Source organism: Kryptolebias marmoratus, linkage group LG16 (assembly GCF_001649575.2).
Source record: "Kryptolebias marmoratus isolate JLee-2015 linkage group LG16, ASM164957v2, whole genome shotgun sequence".
Classification (NCBI taxonomy): domain Eukaryota; kingdom Metazoa; phylum Chordata; class Actinopteri; order Cyprinodontiformes; family Rivulidae; genus Kryptolebias; species Kryptolebias marmoratus.
This window is the reverse complement of record NC_051445.1, coordinates 6485188-6507136: the sequence shown is the minus strand read 5'-3', so window position 1 is coordinate 6507136 and position 21949 is coordinate 6485188. Positions and strand designations below refer to the sequence as shown.

The window sequence follows — 21949 nt, the reverse complement described above, 5'->3', positions numbered from 1 at the left end:
GACTTTTTACTGAGCGGAATTCACTGTTACCTGGTTCCGGCATGGTCCATTTCTCACACAGAAAAGCTTCGCTGGCATCCGAGGGCTTCCCAACGCCAACCATGTTGGCAGCGAAGACACGAAACTGGTAGAAACATCCGCTCGTCAAGTTAGACACCTGCAGACACGGACCGGACAGAAACGTGCAGAAAACACTGGTTTAACATTTATGCAAGACTAAATAAAATGACTGAAGTACATCTCGCTGATACAGAAGATGAGTCACATTTTGTCCCTCCATGAAGACGTTCATGTCTGAAGTCTTTCTTATGTTTTTTATCGTAGCTAAAGAGGATATTGTTGCAAACTTCTCGCCTGTCTTGTTCGAGCTGTGGCCTCCTTCACTCACTCTCTCTCCTGCTAAAAAAGACTTAATAACATTCACAACTCTGCTGGCCAGGAGGCTAATCCTGTTCAGATGGAAATCTGCAGCTCCACCTGCAGACAGGTTGGATTAGAGAGGAACAAAATCAGCTGTGTTATTTAAAATAACCTGAAGCCCGTTTCTGTCCGATGCTGCAGGTTGTCAGATCACTCAGAACTGATTTTTTTTTTTAGCTTGTTAGGAGTAAGTGCCAGAGCAGGAATGTTTGTTTGTTGTAAAAATGTAAAAATCCAATAAAAAAAAAAGAGTAAAAGATAAAAGTACGCCTTGCTAAAACCAAACTGAGAATAAACAGTAAACTGAATTCTGTGATAAAACTGAAATCTGTTTCAGGTTTGACAGATTTGACTCCATTTTGATTTGATGCAGAAATAATTTCTTAAACATTTCATCTGAATCAAAATGCTGCAGACAGAAAACTAAGAACTTTGACAAAAACAACCCAACACATTTCTGTAGTCTGGGCTGCTTCACATCAGCTCCCTGTGAAATTTTAAACAAACTTTTAGATTCGTCGTCACACTCAAAGCCCTGAATGGTCGTGTTTTACCAGAAAGAAGCCAGTGTTCTTCGTTATCCCACCAGAACTCTTTGCTCTCAGGCAGACGGTCGACTTGTGGTTTTTAGAGGCATAAAAAAAAGGTCTGAAACGGGAGGTGGGACTTTCAGGTTCTTTAGTGTCAGCTGCTGGTCTGAATACAAACCAGATATTCTCTCTGGATTTATGTCTGAAATCAAACTCACCTCTTTATAAATGCTTTTACTGAAATCCCAAATGTTTTACATTTGTTTTTAATGTGTCCTTTAATTTATTTACTTTACATTCTTGAATTTCACTCTGCTTTTAGTGTTTGAAATGGGATAATTAAGATTAAGATCACAACAGAACATTTAAAATAAAGGAGGTGTTTGTTCATTTTCTAATGTTTGTAGGTTTTTCTTTTAAACATCAGGGGAGTCATTTAACTTTCATCTGAGCTATTTTTGAGTTTAGCTTCTTGTTGTCGTGTCTGTTAGCAAAATATCCTTCCTTTAAGGAATGCAAGGCTTTTATTAATCTGATTTTAGCTACAAACGCGTTTTGAACCCGTTTTATCTAAAATGGCTTTAGCAACATTCGTTAAGATAAACTGTCGCAGCAGGAGGAAAACTTCCCTGCCTGTAAAGTTGCACTCCTGATTCACAAAGAATTTTGAAGGCATTAGCTCAGCTGCTGCTGCAACATTTCTCCGAGCCCGCGGGACACTTTTTGCCTCAGGAAGAGAAGGGAATCGGGCCTATTGATCCGTTCATCGATCCTCCCATTCACAGCCACTTAGGCTCGGAGGCCCTTATCGCCTCCGTGAACAGAGAGCAGATCTCTGCTGCCTCCGCCTATCGCTGCGCAACTAATTGACCAAACCGAAGGGAGCTTTTTCATAACAACAACAATCGGTATCTGAATGCTGCCATCCCATACTGGCCTTCTTCCTGATTAGCTGCAAAGCCGTTCCTACAAGAACACATTTAAAGTGAACAACGAGCTTCTTGTCAGACTCAGGTAGAGTTCACTGCAACAGATGGAAACTTTCCCCTCAAACTAAACATTCTTCCACTAGATGGCAATCAGTCTGCATTTAATTAGGTGAAAGATTGTCCAAGTTTCACCTGGTCACCTTGGTCGCAAGAGAAAACTCGACTATTTAAACCCAAGAGTTTTGCTTTCTTTCCCATGACAAAACATTTAGGATTTTTAGGTTTAACTTTATTATAATTTGTTTACATTTCAGAGCTAAATATTGCATGATGAAACGTGAATGCTGACTTCCTGGTTTTCATTTTCTCTACAGTTTTGGTAATCTAACCAATTCTGCAGACTTTGTGCTATTTTAATTCTTATATATTAAAATATTCAGCTCATTCAGAAGGTATTTAAAATAAAATTCACCACAAGTACTTGGTCTGTTTGTGTATTCTTATGCTACTTTTAGCTTTAAACAGAATTTACTCCTTTTACCTTACAGCCAGAGTTCTGCTTCTTTTAGCTTTAACAACTCGGTTTCAGCTCCACTCAGCACTCAGGATTCACACTGACCTGTACATTAATCACACAGCTGTAATCACACAGCTGTAATCACACCGTCCATCTGTCGTGATGCAGATGTTGATGAGTCGACTTTAATTTTACATTTAAAGTTCTCAGATGGTTTAAAAGTGTGAATCCTGAGTCTTCCTGTTTATAGTTTACATTTTTTAGACTGTAACTACATCAGGACACATTCAGCTACTTTAACCATTTATAGATCAAAATGTTCAGCTCATTCAAGACATCACAACTATGACTTTTGGTTTTTGTAACTTATATATTTTTTGATATATTTATCTAAATTTATTCTTTTGTCCTAATGAAAGATTGGAGAAACTGTAAATCCTTAAATTTTGTGCTCCTTGAAATCTACTTCAGCAAACTTGTTTCATTTTAAGCTTTTAGCAGCTGTATTGCTGGTCTTGGCCTTTAGCTCATGTTTTTGCTAGTTTTAGCTTTTGTTCTGCCTGTTTAAACCTTCAGTTTTCAGCAGTCGTTCAGCACTTTGCACTCGGGCTGCTTTTTTTTGCAGAAAATGCCGTTTCTGTGATTCACGCTGCTTTTAAAGCTGCAGAGATGTTTATATTCTTTAAACATTATCCAGTCAAGACTAATTTTCTGATCCTTTGAGCTGAATATTAAACAAAAAAAAATCAATTTGAGACTGAGCTCAACCTCATCCAGCTGAGAACCATATGTTGCTGCATTAACATTATCAGCAGCAGTTTTTCCACTCAGGGCTACAGATTTTCCGCAAAACTAGAACTTTGAGTTTTCTTTTCACACTTGGACTTGGATTAAAGTCTGTGTGCTGCTTTAAACAGAGAGAGAACAAGTTTAGCTCAGTGTTGTTCTAATGAAGCAGGATTAGTTATGTTCCTTCCTGACATTTGCAGTAAAGAAGCTTTCAGGCCTAAATTGTCGAAATAACTCCAATCCAGAGAAGAAAAGCGACCCTGACAAAAAGAGAAACAGCAGCACAATCAATGTTCCAATGAATCTAATTTGCTTCCAGGAGGCCAGAAACTTGATTAAAATAACAGCTCAGGCTGGAAACAGGGATTGTGCTTTTTTAAGGTGTGACGTTGTTGAAACTTCTCACTTTGCTCAACAGGGGGCGCTGCTCGCTCGACGAGCTCAGAGCAGGAAGAACAAAAGTCCTCCAGACTCTGCTCTCCACAGCATGCAGGATTAATGCTGATGTACAGCTGCTCAGTCGTTTTTATTCTAATTGGCTTTGTCCTTGTTTTCCCCCCGGAGACACAAACAAGCACTCGCACATAGCACATTTGCAAAATATCTAATTATGGAGCACTTGTAATCTCAGTAAGACAGGTTAAAGATTTTACTTTCCTCTGGATCTCCATGGACACTGCTTGTTGCTTAGTGACACAGCTGAGATGAATGAGTGAATGCTGCCTATTATTGGAGGAAACGTTGAAAAGGATTTTAAACAAACTTTATTAGAATTTGGGTATAAATAAAATAAAACCTTGAAAGTGAAGTAAAACCTTGTTGTGCGATAATGAATTTAATGAAACTCTCAGAAAGTAATTATTGGAGGTACATTTATTACCCATACATGATGGCTTCCACAGCTAATTAGTTTTAGCAAACATAAAAATAGCTATATTTTGCTAATATTTGCAAGTTTTGATATAAAATTTGGTGTGGTAGTAGTTGAGTCTTCTCCTTCACACACTCCGAGCTCTAACAGCTCACACAGCTTGTGAAAAATGTTGGCAGCTGGAGATATGGACTCCAGCTGAACATCGCCAAAGTTTCATTTATAGGAAAAGGAATTTTAAAAAAAGATGATGCTACGTATTTTTATTGGATATCTAAAGTACTACTAACCAAAAAATAAACCTGCCACCTCTGTATTTCCCTGGATTTTTCATAGAGTTGGGTCATTCCAAACCTTAAACTGCTTCTCCTTGGCAGGTCTGACGTTGACCTCCTTCCATGTTTCGGTACCCGTCTCCCTCTGGTCCAGGTAGTAGCCTCGCACGGGGTTCCCCCCGTTGGAGGAAGGAGCCCTCCAGCCCAGAACCATCTCTGATCCGGTGCACAGCAGCAGGGCGATGGCGGAGGGAGGAGAGGGAACACCTGGACGAATGGAAAGAACTGAACTAAAACAACAGAAAAAGACTCCAACTTCTGTCTGGGTTTGTAAAATTGGGATTCTGTTTGATAAAGATGAGTTCATGTTGAGAGAAAAGGGACATGTATGAGTTTATCCTCCAGGTGAAGTCAGAGTGGGAGAATAGATGTTAGACTTTAAAGGCAGTCAGACAAATCCAAAGAATCATCTCTGACTTTAACATCAAATAAGCCATAAGACAGGTCTGTCTACTTTTGTCTGATAGGTTATTTGTTGCTTTGTGACAAACAACTGAATGACAGCAGTGGCACAAAATGATGATGTGGTGGAATACTAATATTTATTTCTCATCTCTAGTTTTCTACTTTGCACAAGCTTTTGTGTTCCCTGAAAGTAAAGTTAATGACTTATCAATCCCTGAAGGAATGCATATCACCCGCCATCTTTTATGCCAGTGTCTTAGATCATCTTGTGTTGAGAAACGTTTATGTCAAACCTTGAAAATAACATTAACCATGATCTTATACAATATTGTGAAAAGTCACGCTCAAAGTATGTGTTGTGAACCACTTTCAGCTACTACCACACTGAATTTTAGCTCAGAATCTATTAAATTGACTGAATTACAGTCATTTTTGTGTTGGCACATGTCAATTAGTTGTGGTGGCCATCTTGAAATGGATTGACTCCAGAAGAAAATCAGATGTAGACACGCATCTAATAATTACTTTATGAAGGTTGTGCTAAAACTTTTCCAGTGGGTCATGTGATATTTTGCTAACAGACAGAGTTGACTGTAAATAGTTAACAGCAAAACTTAAAAATCCTGTGCTATCTGTTAAAGCTCCAAGTATGTGCTGGGAGACAGTCTCAGCTACTACCACACCAAAACTGCAGCTCAGTATCTGTTAAAGTGATGAAGATGTGGTCATTTTTGTGTTTTTTAAGGTGGCCATTTTGAATCAGAGGGAGGTACGTCTGATGGTTACTTTCTGCAGGTGTCAATAAAATGGTTTGTGAGAAAGACAGAGACCCAAACACCTGCACACACAGATCATCATCCAGGTGGTCAGTCGGATTAATAAACCAAAACAAGTCAGATTATTACAAAACACTGATCCCGCCGCTGACGCTCTGCTTGGACTTACTGAGAGCCGATTTCACCACGATGGGCTGAGACTCGTCTGAATATCTGCTGTTTCCTGCTCGGCTCACAGACTTCACCCTGAACACGTATTCCTTCCACGTCTTCAGGCCGTGAACCGTAAACCTGACGAGACACAATGTTTAGATCACATCTGAAAGTTTAATTAATTGCCTAATTAAAAAGCCCTGTAAAATATTTGAGAATGTAAAAAAAAAAATTAGCTTTTTTTGTTTTTTTACCGAGTCTTAGTTAGAGGCTTGTTGTTGACAGTCTTCCAGTCCTGTTTGCCAGCTTCACTGTAGTACAGATAATATCCCAGGATGTCGGTGTTGTCGTTGGGCTCCTTCCACTGCAGCAGCACCGACGTGTCCGTGTCTCTGACGGCCAGGACGGAGTGAGGAGGAGCCGGCAACGCTGACGGGAAAAGGTAAAAAAATGATATATCATCTCGTCAAATCACTGAAATAAATGATAAAATGATTTAGATTTCAACAGCTTGAACAACACATTTAAAATTCACAACTGTTTTCACTTTGACACGAGGTCAAAAAGAAGAAAACAACACAGGAGGCTTGAGATTTATTGAAAAATTGGTGTTGTGGTAACAAAATGTTTTAAATATATGTATAATCTCAACCTCTTCACTCCATTTGCACAGCAGTGAGCCGACTCCATCCTGTGATAAATGTCTTCTGGAGGGATTTTTAAGGAGAGGAAGTGTTTTGCTGGATTCTTGTTTTTACCAGGATGTTTGGTAAAGTAAGAAACAAAATCTGCACATCATTTTTCTCAAACTGATGGTGAATGTGTCCTTAATTTGTGATCGACTTCTAACCACCATGTGTGTTTGTTTACCTACAGAAACAGCCGAAGTGACTGAAAATAGGCCCTTAGAGGATTTGTTTGGGATGGAGAAGTCTGAAAACTTTGATGTTTTGGTGCATATTTGAGCTCAGATTTGTTGGAGATAAAAGTGCTTTGTTTACATTGATTGTGGATCCGCATTTCGGAATTCCACACAAATATATCTGGAAAACTATCAGGGTAAACTATCAAACTGCAGGATTTGACGTAGTTCATCATAGTTTTTGTGTTTGATGTCACACTCTGCAGTGATTAGCTTTAACTGTAAATGTTACCATCCGGATATTAAAGCTACAGATTATAAAAACTAAAACACAAACTTCCCAAGTGTTTCACTGAAGCCGAAGGATTCAGCGGCGCTGTTGCCTCCTTGTATAAACCTCACATAAACGCTCTTTTGATGCTTCAAGTAAAAGTCAAAGGTGAAGTTTGTGAGAAAAATATTTTAGAGTGCTTTTTGTTCTCCAGTTTTTACAAGCACAAATTAATTTTTACTTAAAGCCTTGTTTGTAAAAAGAAGAGTCTATGTTACTAAAGATATCATCTGATTCCTTTTAGTTTTTTCATAATGTGTGTATTGTATTTTAGGATTGTTTTAAGCTCTTCCCTGTCTTGTCCAAGACACTCTCATAAATTAGATTTTAAATAACCGGGCTCTTTTCTGGTTAAATAAATAAATATTAATATAAAACTGGGCTCTCTGTATACAACTATTCAGGTTTTAACTTTTTTGAAAAACTCAACACGTTTTTATTCCCAACATATTCCACCCTGATGTTTGGTCTGGAGCCCTTTAATCCGAAAGGGAAGTGATTAAAGGAATTCCACGGACATATTCGTGGGTCTGCTGCATCGATAAGTGATGCACTCAGCACGCCAGAGAGAAAAGCTGAGAGCAAACATCGTTTTACGGAGCTCGTTTACTGTCAACACGAACACCAACTTTTTTTTTCATCAAGCATTTTATAAACAAAGTAGCTGCGAAGCGCTACGCAATGAAAAATGAACAAAAACAAACATGATAAAATCCTGCAAAACCAAAGTAAAACAAATCTTTTAAAACACGAGGTTCCTCAGGAGGACAATGGTTTTAGAACTTCCAAATAAGCAACTTTGGACCTTTGGCTTCCCTTCTCAGTTCCTTGATTTTTAACCTAAATGTGTTTAAATCCTACAGCTGCTGGGTGTGGATGGAACCAGACGGGTGTGGAGTAGAAACATTGAAGGAAACACTTTCTGTCAGCGGCTGTAAGATCCACTGGCTGTCAGAATGACACTGGACTCAGAGCTTCTGACCCGGTGCCAGGATGTGACAAGACGGGAGTGTTAGCCTGTCAGCTCAATTCTGATAAAGTCATTTTAAAAAATACATATACTAAAGGACCAAAATGTGCTGTCCTCCCAGAAGCCGGTGTCAGATTTATGACACTTTCATGATATAAAAACAAAAACATAAAAAGAAAAGAAACCATGCAGATATAATCTGTGGCTACCTTACTTTTTCAAAGGTGTTTATGATATTTTTGTCCCATTTTACTCATTTGTGTGTCATTTAGATCTTGTTGCTACTTTTCGGGTCTTTGTGTTTGTTCTTATTGTTTTACATATTAAATGTTGAGATTTTTGCACATCTTAGCAGCTGGTTATATTTGAGAAATGAAAACTTTTGAATGTATGTCAAACTTTTTCATTTAGAACCCTCCAACCAGTAACTGTTTAAACAAATAACGGAGTCTGTTTAAAACTTTCTTTTAGGTGTTTTCTTTCCTTTAAAGTCTTAGTTTTATTACTTTTTGTGTCCCGGGTTGGTTAGTTTTCATTTTTTTAAACTACAGAACATTTCCTGGATGAAACCAGAAGGTGTCCGGTGCCACAGGCGCAGGTGTGCAGCGGGTAAATGCTGATGTAGGAGCTCGTTGTTAATAATGCCACTGCCTTTTGCTCCGGGCAGAGTAATAAATGAGCACCAGCTCACAGCAGATCGTGTCTTACCTTGTGGCTTTCCGAGGGCGATGGGTGCGCTCGGCTCAGACGGGTCGCTGACTCCGTACTTGTTGATGGAGCGCACTCTGAAGTGATACTGCGTCTCCTTCTGCAGGTCAAACACTGGGAACCTGGGCGAGCTCACCACCAGGTCCAGACTGGCCAGGTCCCAGCTGCCTCTTCCTGCCAACGACTGATCCCGGCCCAGCAACAGAAGATAAGATGGATTTCAAAAACACCATTTCAAAAGAAATCCCAATTAATCAGCATTTGTTCTGAAATAAGCCGAAGGATTCAGCAGATGTGTTTCTTGTCACCAAGACTCATAATGGAGTAAACACTGATTCATTACTCACACCATTGTTTTCCTGTTTATTTATTTCTGGTATGTTTTTTGTAATCTAACTGCTGCTTGGTGCTGTTTTAGCCGTTCATATATCAAATCGTTCAGCTCATTCAGGAGATGGATGCTAAGACTTTTACTTTTTGTCATTTTAATACTTTTCAAAACATTTATTTATAAATATTTCCTTGTACTAATACACTGAGATTTCTTCAATTCCTTCAAAACCATCATTCTTTTTTTAACTCTGCTTTAGCATATTTCTGCTTTTAGTCTTTAGCTACCATTCTAATACGTTCAATGTTCAGATAGCCTTTTGCTACTTTTAGCTTTTAGCTGCCACTCTGCTACTTCTAGTTTTTAATCTAGCCCTTTGATACTTATGGTTTGTAGCTACCCTTTGGCTACTTTAGTTCTTAGCTATCGTTTTGCTACTTTTAGCTTTGAGCTAGTCTTTTGCTACTTTTGATTTTTAGTTAGCATTTTGTTATATTTGACTTTTACTAGTGTTTTGCTTCTTTTAGATTATATAATGTCTTCTACATTTAGCTTTTAGCTACTTTTAGCTTCTATCTACCAATTTACTGCTATTAGCTTTCAGCTGTGTTTTTTTTTGTTATATTTAGCTTTTAGCGAGCATTTTGCTACCTTTGGCTTGTAGATAATGTTTTGCTACTTTTAGCTTTAACAGCTTAGTTTCAGCTTCTTCAGTAAGTTCATCCAGCTCTCAGCATCTCGCTGCATTTTCACAGAAAATCAAATTTCTCTCGTTTCATTTCAGTTTTGTCTCTCGCTCTGAAGCTCAGGAGCTATCGTTCAGCTCTGGATCAAACTGACGTTTGTTCCGACAAGAACAAAGAGGAGTAAAGATGATGAGACGGTGCGACGAGCAGAACAACATCCAAATCCTTGGTTATGAAAACGATGAAGAACCTGTTTCTTTGGGGATCGACCATTAGCTAAAGAAGCTCCTATGAAACATTGTGGATTTGCTTCTCCACTCTTCCATTTTTGCTTTCAACATTTTTTTTCCCCCCAAACTCTTTTTCTGTTTTAGGTAGTTCTCTGAACAATAGAGCGGAGCGCGCCGAAGGGACCAGTGATTATAAAGTTCTGGCTCGAGGGCAAAAAGGATATTTGAATGTTCCCTTCATTATAGGAGCGGAAGCAAGGCAGCAGCCTTTGGTAATTTCAGGTGCCTTTGACCGATTTGACAGTTTTATTACCTCAGTAACGTATAAAGCCTCAATAAAAATCTATTTCCTGTGGCAGTTTTCTGATTATTGGAGCCAGGAGCCGATGAGTGTCTGTGTGGATATTAGGGAGCTGAGATCCTTTATTGTTGCAGAGAACAGGTCAGAGACTCACTTCTGATATTATGCTTCAGCAGCATTTTCAGGTCTGAGTCTAGAGTCAGAAAAATAAATAAAAAGTAGACTTTTATTATGCTTATTTACTACATTTTTTAAATGAATTTGACTAAAACTAGATCAGGAGTCTGATCAATCTAAGAACCAGTGAACAGATTTAAATAAAACTTAGAAAAAACTCAATAGAACTTTTTAAAATCTTGTTAATACTTGGTAAAACTTCTAACCCATCCCCTAATGATTTTATAGATATGGTTTTAATGTCTTTATTGCTGTTTATTTATTTTACTTTGTGTAAGATGACCCTGAGTGTTTTGAGAGGTGCCTATAATTAAAATAAAATTATTATTATTATTATTATTATTATTATTATTATTATTATTATTATTATTATTAAGTGTTGGAATTAACCCAATTCAAGCTAACTGACCCCAGCCTAGTCAAAAGTGGATACAGAGCTAACATTTGGTGTGGTAGTAGCTGAGAGTCATTCATAACACATGCTCCGAGCGCTAACAGATCCTACTAGATATCGCTTGTATTATGCATAATGTTATTTTCAAGGTTTGACAAAAACAACTAGAGTTCTGTCTTGTCTCAATAGAAGATATCTTAGTTTAAACATCTGACATAAAAGTGGTGGGTGATATGCATTCCTTTAAGGAACCCTGGACCTTTCGTTAAATAAGATAATTGAGTTTTTTATTTGGATGTAGACTGTCGGTACCTACAGTCCTAAAATCCCCGGCTGTGTATGGACGGACTTGGCAGAACCAGCGGTGCAGATGACAGAATTTCTGTCACACAGACCTGGTTGTTGAGCAGATGGTCCAGAGGATGATGAACCATGATTTAGCTCCAAGCAGGATATTTATTCTCCTTTTGCTTTTAATCAGAGGGCTGTCTGGTTCTGGGCAGGTCAAGCATACTTTGCTTTCGTAAAAATAAATAAATAAGGATAAATAAAGCAGAGGCTCCAACAACGATGCTGTAAAACTAAAACTATAAAAAGAAGGAACAAATTATTGTAAAAATCCTGCTGACGTTTGACAGAAAAGCTGTAATTATTCTGCGCCACTTGAAGGAGGTTAATTTTTTAATTAACAAAATGAGCTGGACCACGACTGCAGCTTCCCAGAATTTAATAAGGATTCTACGAAATAATAAAAAATAGAACAAAAACGTCCCAATAAAGCAGTGACAGTTAATAGATCCATCAGCTTTTACAGCCAGTTTTAGGCCCAGCAGTGTCCAGACTCAGCTTATATAACTGTTTCAGTGGTCAGTGATGTTCAAACACGAGTCATTCTTACTCAGTGAACGTGAAGAAGAGGCCGTGCTGACGTCGCTCAAAATTACAATTTTTCAGGTCTGGTGATTATCGGCGAAGGTGGACAATAATATTTTTGCTCGTGTCCATATTTGTGTATTTGTCTCTTACCAAAATAAGCTGAGCTAAATCTTGGTGTGGTAGTAGCTGAGAGTTGTTCACAACACGTACTCTGAGTGTGAAATCTTATGATATAACAGGAAATCCCACATAGTGTTTGACCACAATGGCTGTAACTCTGTCACCTCACAGCATAAACTAAATTTAGTTTAAAACTCTGGCTTCAAAGGTGGCGGGAGATATTCCTCCAAAGATTGCTAGGCCTTTAAATGTCTTCATGTCTGACCTCTTGACATGTCCTCTCAGCAGCTCGTCCCTGAGGACACTCGATGCACACAGGCAACCTTCAGCTCTTCTGTGAAGGCTTAGAAGTTAGCATCATGTAGGAGTCAAACGTTTTTCAGCATAAACGTGTCAGAAGTGATTTATTTCAAGTCAGCTTAAAGCAGATTTTTACTGTTTTAAGTGTCTGAAAATGTTCACGTGTGTAATTTGCAACCAAAGATCCCACATGATGGAAGAGATCAGAGCTGGTGTGATATGTACTGAGTATTTGTTTGTAGGGAGGTGTGTGTGTGTGTGTGTGTGTGTGGGAGTAAAGACTGACCCGCTCCACGTAGAAGGTCAGCGGCTCCCTGCCTCTGGGTTCAGGCTCGGTCCAGCTCAGCACCACGTAGGTGTCGCTCACCTCGCAGGCGTGGACGTTTGTGGGAGGGAACGGAGCTTTGACCTGACCTGCAGAGCAAGCAGAGGAGGAGGAGGAGGAAGACGAAGACAAAGGAAAAAGAAGGTCAACGAGAATGAAAGTGGAATCCAGAAAGTGCAGGCTGAGGTAGGGCTTTTTCTTGTCTTATTATTTCCCCGTTCACGCTGTGTGTGCTGGATTTCAGACGAGCCACGCAGCAGGGGAGCAACTCCGAACCTCTCTGCCCCGGTTTAACCTCCGGCCTTTTCATGCCAACTACGCCAGATAAGATCATTTGGCTGGGATCAGCACGTGTTCACCGACTCTGCAGATCAAGGATGATGAGAGGCTTCAGGTTTTGCAGAAACTGCTTATTTTTACGTTTGTTCTGCTTCTGCAGCTTTCTGTTTGTTTCCCTGCAGAGTTAACACGACCGCAGAACGGACTAGAAAAGAACTTTTACTGCAGAAAGAGAGCAGTGATTTGAAAAAATGCTGATCTGTTAGAGCCAGCGTGCTCTCGTGTGTGTGTGTGTGTGTGTGTGTGTGTAGGTGTGTTTGTAATCAGCGTGACTCTGTTTTATATACTTGCTTTAGTGGGGAATAATTGCTGCAGTGACAAAAAAGGCCACACAGAAAATGTGCTGATATTGTTCCTTTAGAACCTCGACTAACTAAAGAGATCATAAACTTCTCAAAACTTCTTTGGTCTTCTTTGGTGTTTTATAGTTTGACATTTTCATTTTATTCTTTTAGACACAAGAATAACCAAAAATTAGACCAACTGAAAGCATGAAAAATGACTTACTTTTATTTTCATCATTATTGCCAGCTTCCAAAAGGTAAAGGAGGACAATAATGTTTTAGCCCATGTCTGTTAGCAAAATATCTCATGAGCCACCTGACATATTTTAACGAAACCTTCAGGAAATAATCATTAGATGTATCTACAACTGATTCTCTGCTGAAGTAAACCCAATTCAAGATGGCTGCCACAACCAAATGAACTTTAAAAAAAACACACAAAAAGCTTATAACATACCCCAAAAGGCTTGAGCTGTAAATGTAATGAAAGATTCTTTATTTATCATTTTCCTTCCACTCCACAATTATGTGCTACTTTGTGTTTGCCTCCCTCATTAAATCCCAGTAAAATACTTGGACGTTTGTTGTTGTAAAGTGACAAAATAAGGAAAAGTTGAAGTGTTACGAAGACTTTTTTTAAAGCGCTCTCTTGATGCGTACAGAAAAGGTTTATTACAAGCCAAAAGGAAAATAAGCCTCCACTGCTGACCTAGGAAAAAGAAACAAGTTGGTTATTAATGAAGATTAATCGAACGAATATGTTAAAGTAATTTAATTACCACACAATCTTTTGTTGTTTGCACTTTTGTGCATGCTTTCTAAGCTAAACCCCTATCATAAAACAGATAAAAACGATTGCACTCTCCGGGCTACATCTATTTCCTGATGGCCCTCTCTAACAGATTTCTCCTCCTCCAGCCTTTGCCTATATCAGTCTGTGAGTTACATTGTCAAGGTTATCAGCTCCCTTCATAGGCATTTATTCTACCTGAGGCCATTATGTGCATTTACCGGGACACCACCGGGGTCTTTTCATTCTTTTCACTGCTTCAAATGGAGCAAATGCCCATATCTTCAGCCATACAATTACTGCAGCTCATTGTTAAGCATAATATAAAGATGCATTAAAGCCAAAAGCCCGGAGCAACCTACAGGCGAGGAGGCGGCAGCACACGTTCCAATAAAACATAAATGCTTTGCGAAAAAAAAAAAAGAAAAAGGTAAAGCGCTCTCACCTTCCAGTTCATCTTTTGTAATAGTAATGGTTCTTCCTCGATCCACTTTGACCACTGAGAGAGGACAGAGACATGAGATGAAGGCAGAGGGAGTATAGACAGAGGAGACACGAGGGTAATAAAGTTATATGAGAAACCATGATGACACTATTTTTTTTTTTTCCAAATGTTAGAGAAGCAGCCAGACACGAGGAGGTGAGTGAGAGCGACACGGGAGGATGGAGAGGAGGCCGGAGGCGAGCCAGCCTTGTGTCTGTCCTTCATCTGTGTTTAATGATCCACAGCATCGGACCACAGTCCACCTGTCCTCGCTGTTCCACACATCTCATTCATCAGCCTCACCCCTACGCTGCACCGAGGACCTGACCGAACCGAGCAGCTCTGAAGAAACAAAGCTTTGCATTCAATGATGTCATTAAGAGGCGGTCGTAGAGACAGCTGCATCAGATGAGATCTAACCCGAACGCCTACATCTGGTTTTTCTGGCCGTGCTGATGTCTCTGCAGGTGAAATGGGGCAACAGCGGCAGATGTAGTGAATAAACAGCAGGACAGAGTCGTGAACATGCTGCTGATGCTGTTTGCAGGACTCTGCAGGTGTCGATGAGGGATGGAGGAAAAGCTTGAATTAATAAGTGAAGAAAGGTAACACCGAAGCTTCATTACAAAGCAAAAAAGGTCACTCCTCACACATTTATGAGCTATCATTTTAGTAGCCAATAAAAGCCTCGCTGTTTATTTAAAAATAAACTACATATGGCTTTACACAACTGCATGTTCACATCTGCAGAAATGCAAAAACCAAAAACAAGCACAAAAAAAGCAGACTTTGATGTTTAAATTGACAAGATTTCTTTTGTTCCCCACTGGACTTTTATAATGTCAGCATGAGCTGGAAAGATGAAAGTGACAGGATACTTTTTTCTGTCAACAATTTTGTTGAATATGGTTCTGCATCTTCAGAGGAACAAGAAACAAAACAGACTGACACAGCAGGTCAGCCCGCACCCGAATCTGCTTCTGTCATCTCCCAAACACAGTTAATGGAGGAAAATAACGGCAACTGCTTTAAAATACTACTTTTTTGATAAAAGACAAAACATATTACATGTTGAGTTTTTAAAACTACATTTCACTTTCCAAATGAGCAGTTAACTATGTGCAATGTGTCCCTTGTAGTAGAGCGTGTGTAATATTCTTTAATGTTTTATTCTTGTCACCCACCGACGTGAAAGTTTGGAAACAAAAGATGGATGTTTCATTTCATTGTTAGTGAATGATGCTTAAACATATCTTTCAAACAGCAAATCAAGCATACAAGTCAGCTTTAGTGGGTTTTTAATGTGGTACCCATCGTCCTGGTGTGTTCCAGAGGGTCGGAGGTCAGAACGGGCTCCGTGGCTTTCGAGGGTCGCCCTGCTCCGGCTTGGTTCACAGCACGGACTCTGAACTGGTACAGAGTTCCTTCCTTCAGGCCAAACACCGGGAAGTGGCACATTTTCTGAACATGAGCGTTGCAGCGCACCCACTCACCCTGACCAAGGGCACATCTGAGAGAGAGAAAGAGATAAATCAATACTGCAGAAACATTTATGCTATTGACAGAAAAAAAAAAAACTACTTCTGAACCAGAGAAGCTGCAGTTTCTGTGAAAACAGAGTGTAAATCCTGAATGACTTTGCTGGAATTTGCAAAAAAAAAAAAAAAGCTGTTAAAAAAAGTTGTTAAAGCTAAAATAAACAGAACTAACAAAAGGTTAAAAAGAACAAGCTAAAAGCTAAAAGAAGTGAAATGATAGCTAAAAGCCAAGAAATGCTAGCTAGAAGCTAAAAGTATGTAAATCCAAGATAAAAATAGCAAAACACTAAACAAAAGCTAAATGTAGCAAAAGGCTAGCTAAACTCTAAAAGTCAAAAGTAAAAGTAGAAAAATGGTATTTTTGCTAGGAAGCCAAAAGCTTAAATTAGCAAAACGCTAGCTTAAAGTTAAATGTAGCTAAAGGCTAACTTAAAACTAAAAGTAGCTAAAAGCTTTCTGCAATCTAAAAGTAGCAAAATAGTAGATAGAAGCTAAAAATAGCAAAACACTAGCTAAAAGTAGTAAAAAAAAACTAACTAAAAGCTAATGTAGTAAAAGGGTAGCTAAACACCAAAACTAGCAGCACGCTAGGTAAAAGCTAAAATAAACAAAAAGCTAATTAAAAGCTAAGAGTAGCTGAATAGTAGCTAAAAGCTGAAATTAGCACAAGAACAGAGCAAGTTTACAAAAAAAGCCATTCCTTTGAAGGAATTGAAGAGCTCAGTGTATTTCAATGAATAAAATATTTGTGAATAAAGTTACATATTTTATACAGTATAAAAAACCAAACATCACAGCACCCATCTCCTGAATGAGCTAAACGTTTTGATACTGTATACAAATGGCTAAAAAGGTACAAAGTATGCAGAGGTAGTTAGAATACAGAAAATATACTGAAAAGTAATCACAAAAAAAAACAAAACAGCAGAACAACAGTGTGCCTGAATCAGTATTCATACTCTAAGAAGCACATGATGTCCACTCGCTGCACAGATGCATTTTGTATTATTATAACTCTAAGTGTACAACATTTCAACCCACACAGCAACACAGCAAGTCAGCACATTCGCTGTCAAGGTCGAGAACTGTGAGAGATCAACTTCTGAAAATAAGAGTCCAACCACAAAATGATTTTTAAACCACTGAATTCAGACTGTTCAGCACTGACACATGGAGCTGTTACCACTTACGGTAAACAAATACATAAAAGAGTACAAGTTTCAAACCTAAGGGGGGGGTTGCTAGGGAACTGGGACACATCTCACGCTTTCCTGTCTTTGTCTTTCACCCGCTGACGTTCAGGAGTCGTGTCTTCAACAATCACTGTTGAACATGTTCGAGAGCGAACGCAAAAATAGGCAAAAAGTTCCACAAACTGCTGCAGACGTAAATGCAGCCGTATGTTTTCCACACAGGGACGCATCGATCCTGAAACACATGTGCAACAGGACGCTCCTGATTTATTAGTGCGGGTGATAAGGGCAGCACCTGGACTCTTCAGGGACTCTTTGACTCTGCTGTTAATGCAGCGCTCAGGTCTGATAATTAGGATGTAGACCATCCATCTCATTTGAACTTTGCCAAATGGATCTTGCAGTTTCCGATACGATCCAATTATCTCACCAGCGGCACGTCGAGAAAGAAAAGGTTCAGCGGTGTTGTCTTGCCGTCAGCCTGTTGTTGATGTGCGACATCAAAAATTACATGAAAATCAGTCCAAAATAGGATTTTAATGAAGACTGAATCGATATGAGTTTGCTTTTAAAGTATAATCACAGTTATCTGAGCAAACATTCACTCGTCTGGTTCAATAATCAAATAAAACCTGATAAAATAACCTGACAGATCATAAAGCTGGCTCTAAAGTGATTAGAAAATCCATAATTTTGTTTAAAAGAATAAAAATACATCAAACATTTGATAAAAATAGATTAACCAAGTGATAAAATAAAGTGTAATGAACTTACTAACTTTGTTTAATTAAAGTCACACTGCGATAAATAATCATTTCACAGACAATCAAACAACACTTATTATGACATTTAATTAGGTGTGAATTATATTTATAAAGAAAAACACAAACTCACCCTGGTTGGTTCTTTTTGCCCGAAGCAAATATCTTTAGATTTTTGAAATGTTGACAATTTTTTTGTCATTTTGAGTTTTAAAGATTTAATGAAACATATACACCAAATAATTAGCTGATAATCAAGATAACATCTAGTTATTAGGACATTGTCTTATTAAGATGATTATGATGATAAAAGACACATCTCTCCATGTTTGATAAACACTCTGACTCGAACATCATCCAGTTCGATGCTTAAAGGAACTCAGCATTTTGAATGTTTATTAATTTCTAGAGAATATCTCATTTAAATACTTTGTAAGGACTTTTGTTTTGCTTCCTTCAGCAGCCTTTGAGAAATTACACAACAGGAAGGTTTATACCTGGATAAGGTCTCACTGTTGGTGTCAACCTGAAAGTCAAGCCACGAGGTAAAAACAATCCTCCTTATACCTGCCAGGCAATATTTGGTCAAGATACAAATGATTTCTGGAGCATTTAAGGTGCCAAAACCCCAAAAGCCTCCTTTGTCAAAAAACTAAATCAGTATAAAAACTAAAAAAACCTCCTTAAACACGCCTGATTCACACATCTTCTGCCTGTCAAACTGAATACAAGCAGCCCTGATGACACAGGTACCCCTCAACAAGCCTATAATCTCTATAAAAGAGATCTAGACCTCTTTATGGAGATAAGGAAACCTTAGGGAAAGACAATCTTCAGCAGCACTCCAGCAAATAGACCATCATGGCTGCAGTGGCCGCGCAGAAGCCATTCCTCACTAAAACACAAACAACAGCCTGCTGGGAGTTCGCCAGCGATTCTGATGTTCCCCGTGGAGATGTTTTCTGTAGCAGCAGCTGCAAGGCCACACAAGACAGAGGGTGAGCGAGATGAGGAAATAATGGAGCAACCAAAAGTGAAACCATTTTCGAGATTGTTCAGGATCTCAGGAAAGGCAGAAGGTTTGCATCAGTGATTTTTAAAACTAGGGTCGGGACCCCACTTTAAGACCAAGAAATGGAGCTGAAATCAGCTTTAGAAAACAAATAAAATTTAGAGTAGTTCTAAAGTAATAAAAAGGATTGTTGAGGCTGTTTGGGTTATCATCATGCCACTTTTAAATTACTTTAATACTAATGTTTGTGCACTTGAAGAGGCAATAGTTGGGCTTTCATGTGCTCGCTTTTTGTTATTTTGTTGCTTTGAAGCTGGACATCAAACAGCCTTTAACTTATTTGTTTATGCTGTCTAAATATACAGTGCAAATTAATAGGAATAAAATTAGATTAGGTCATAAAACCATACATCAGTTGTGGACTTTATAAGGAGACTGCTAAGAATCATAATATTAAATAGAAAAACCTCATTTTTTGTCATGCTGTGAGCTGAATGAACTGCTGAAATTTAAAAGTTGAAACTGAGTTTTACAGCTAAAAATGCAGAAGACAAGCTAAAAGCTAAAGGCTAACTAAAATCTTGAGCAAGTACGCTGAAGCAGATTTCAAAGAAAAAGTTTTTGAAGGAGTTGAAAAGATCTCAATGTATTTCTATCAGGCAAATAATTGTAAATAAAGGTAAATGTTTTGAAAAGTATAAAAGGTACAAAAACCTAAAGTCACAGCATCCATTGTCTGAATGTTTTGACAAACAAATGGATAAAATAACACAAAGGATGAAGAAATAGCAGGAAAACAATACTGTGAGTGTTACAATAACGCTAACTGCTCATCAAATCTGAGTGAATGAGGCTGATTTTCACCTTTCCACATAATAACCCTCCACAGGTGAGGCTCCGTCTGCACTGGGCGGCTGCCAGGTGAGGAAGACGTAGTCCTTGTTGACATCAGACACCTCCACAGCCAGAGGAGACGCAGGACCTCCCTTCACTGCTGCTGATGCATCTGAGGAAAGACAGAATAAACTCAGCTGGACAGAAAGACAACCGAGGGACGGGAGAGGGAGCTGAAACCAACTCAGAAACCTTAATGAATAAACAATAATACGCCTGGTATATACGGGAGAGCAGAAATACAAGAAGAGAAAGAAGGAAGAATTTAATGATGGAGGGATTTCAAGTATTCTTCGTTGGCCAGTTTTAGTGAATTATAGATCCCCACCTGCACAATTCAACTTATGGACACAATCAGAGGATTTGGTGGTGCAGAAAAAACAAACAAAATGAGCCAAAAGGATTAAAAGGAAAGAATGTAACATATTTTTAAAGCTGCTTCTGAGGATATAAATAGTTTTTAATAAGACTGGAATCAACATCTCTCTCTTTCCCTGACTCCCCTCTCGTTATTCCTGTTTCAAATCCAAACAGAGCAGGTGATAAAAGGCGGCGCGCACACATGCAGGTTAACTAATTAGTGCCTGAAGCTCTGATGAAGAACCAGCTCCAGCAGAGACTGATTTAGGTGGTGCGTATGTGGGTATTTGGACTTGTTTGGAGTGTGCAGACAGATCATGAATGATTCAGAGCACATTATGTTTCTGTGGCATGAATACTTGCATTGCTTTGGGAAACACATTTGCCAAGACTCCTTACAGAGCGGCTCAGACTCAAGACGCGTCACGAGTCAAATGTGAGCTCCTCTCTGGCTCGTATACATGCTGCAAACAGTGCGTGAGCGCAAACAGCAGTCCACGAAGTATATATACTTTCACAGAATAAAGTTAACAACCCCCCCTACACCCCCAACCCCAGAACAGGTTGATTGATGATGCAATTTCAGCATATGAATCACTGGAGTTTGCAGAGAGGAAATGAAAGTAGAACCAGAATGTGGCGAATACAAATGGTGTTTGAGAGGGGAGAAATTCTGCTCAACACACTATTTATCCAGTGCGAGGAAAAAAACAAATAATATTTCTACCCTGAAAGCTTTCAGGGGAACTCCAAAGCATTTGTCAGTTCTGCAAACACCAAATTCAACATTTCAAGAGAAGGAAAAAAAAAGAAGGGGGTTCTGTCCAGATAAAATAGTTCCTATGAGCTGTCTGGTGTTCTTTTAGGGACAAGAAGGCCTGAAAAAAAAGGTTACACATTATTCTGCAAAACCAGCAGTTTGTTGATGTTTCGCTGTGGTTTTCCTGGTTTCAGGAGTCTGTGATGCAGACGAGGAGCAGCTGCAGGAACCAGGTCAGGCGGTCAGAATTTGAATATTTAGGGGACAAACATGAGTTGTGCCACTGTGTTTTTTGTTGTTGTTTTCTCGGAAGAAAACCCATATTTACATGTCCCTCAGCTGTGCTTTTATTTCTGATGACTGACATTTTTCCCTGTCAGTGTCGACGTTACGATCACCTGCCTTTCACCTTTTGGTGGTGAGCAAAAGATCGGGATCTTTTCATACATTTTGCCACAAACTATTTGCAGTTTGTCAGCAAAATATTGTGCAGTTATTTTCAAGGTTTGACCAAAATGGCTGTAATCTGTTGGGCGATATTATTTCCTTCAAGAAATTCCAGCCCTTTCATTTTTTAAGCACTTTATAATCAAACAACTGTTGCACCAAAGTGCAGTACGAAAAAAAAGGCAATCAAAATCACCCCAACATCTTTCAGACACTGATTAGACTCTGATTAAAATGACCAGATCAATCGGAGCTGTTGATCTGTGGGTTTTAATGGCACTGTGGAGCAAAAAGTTAAAAATATATCATCTTTATTCTCACCGTTGATGTAAACAAAAGCCCCATGTTCTTTGATTCCATCCCTGGTCCTCAGCCTGGCGCTGTACACACCTTCGTGCTCCTTGTGTGCGGCCCACAAAGTGATGCTGGACTTGTTGTCAAACGTTTCGATGTCCACGTCGCTGGACGGATGCAGCTGTACACCTTGACAATAACAGCAGAAGAACTACAGCAGGTTTTTAAATCGTCAAAACTGTGTTTCCAGCACAGTAATTACCATCTCTGAACCAGCTGACATCCTGCTGGAAGGGGAGCAGAGCTGAAGGGAAGGTGCACAGCAGGGTGAGGCTGCTGCCCTCTTTCACCCAGGTTGGAGGGAAGGAGACGTCGAACTGGGCTTCCTCCTGCAGCTGTGAGGCTGGGAGAAGCAGCAGGATCAGGTTGTTGTCATGTTAACAGATGAAGTAATGAA

The 21949-nt window shown here is 39.1% G+C and overlaps 1 protein-coding gene across 3 annotated transcripts in view; it reads right to left on the bottom strand.

Moving 5' to 3' along the window:
* myom3 (myomesin 3) overlaps nt 1-21949 on the bottom strand; it is a 58350-nt gene that overhangs the window by 14706 nt on the left and 21695 nt on the right. For all 3 annotated transcript variants that reach the window (XR_005234193.1, XM_037980199.1, XM_017423745.2), the window contains exons 9-19: nt 21755-21895; nt 21520-21681; nt 19602-19743; nt 15544-15743; nt 14195-14248; nt 12298-12425; nt 8597-8780; nt 5980-6154; nt 5742-5863; nt 4411-4598; nt 31-157 (exon numbers count right to left, since the gene is read on the bottom strand). Coding sequence is in view for 2 of the 3 variants with exons in the window: in XM_037980199.1 (XP_037836127.1) it covers nt 31-157; nt 4411-4598; nt 5742-5863; nt 5980-6154; nt 8597-8780; nt 12298-12425; nt 14195-14248; nt 15544-15743; nt 19602-19743; nt 21520-21681; nt 21755-21895 (1623 nt within the window). In the remaining variant the exon portion in view is untranslated. The remainder of the gene's footprint in view (nt 1-30; nt 158-4410; nt 4599-5741; nt 5864-5979; nt 6155-8596; nt 8781-12297; nt 12426-14194; nt 14249-15543; nt 15744-19601; nt 19744-21519; nt 21682-21754; nt 21896-21949) is intronic.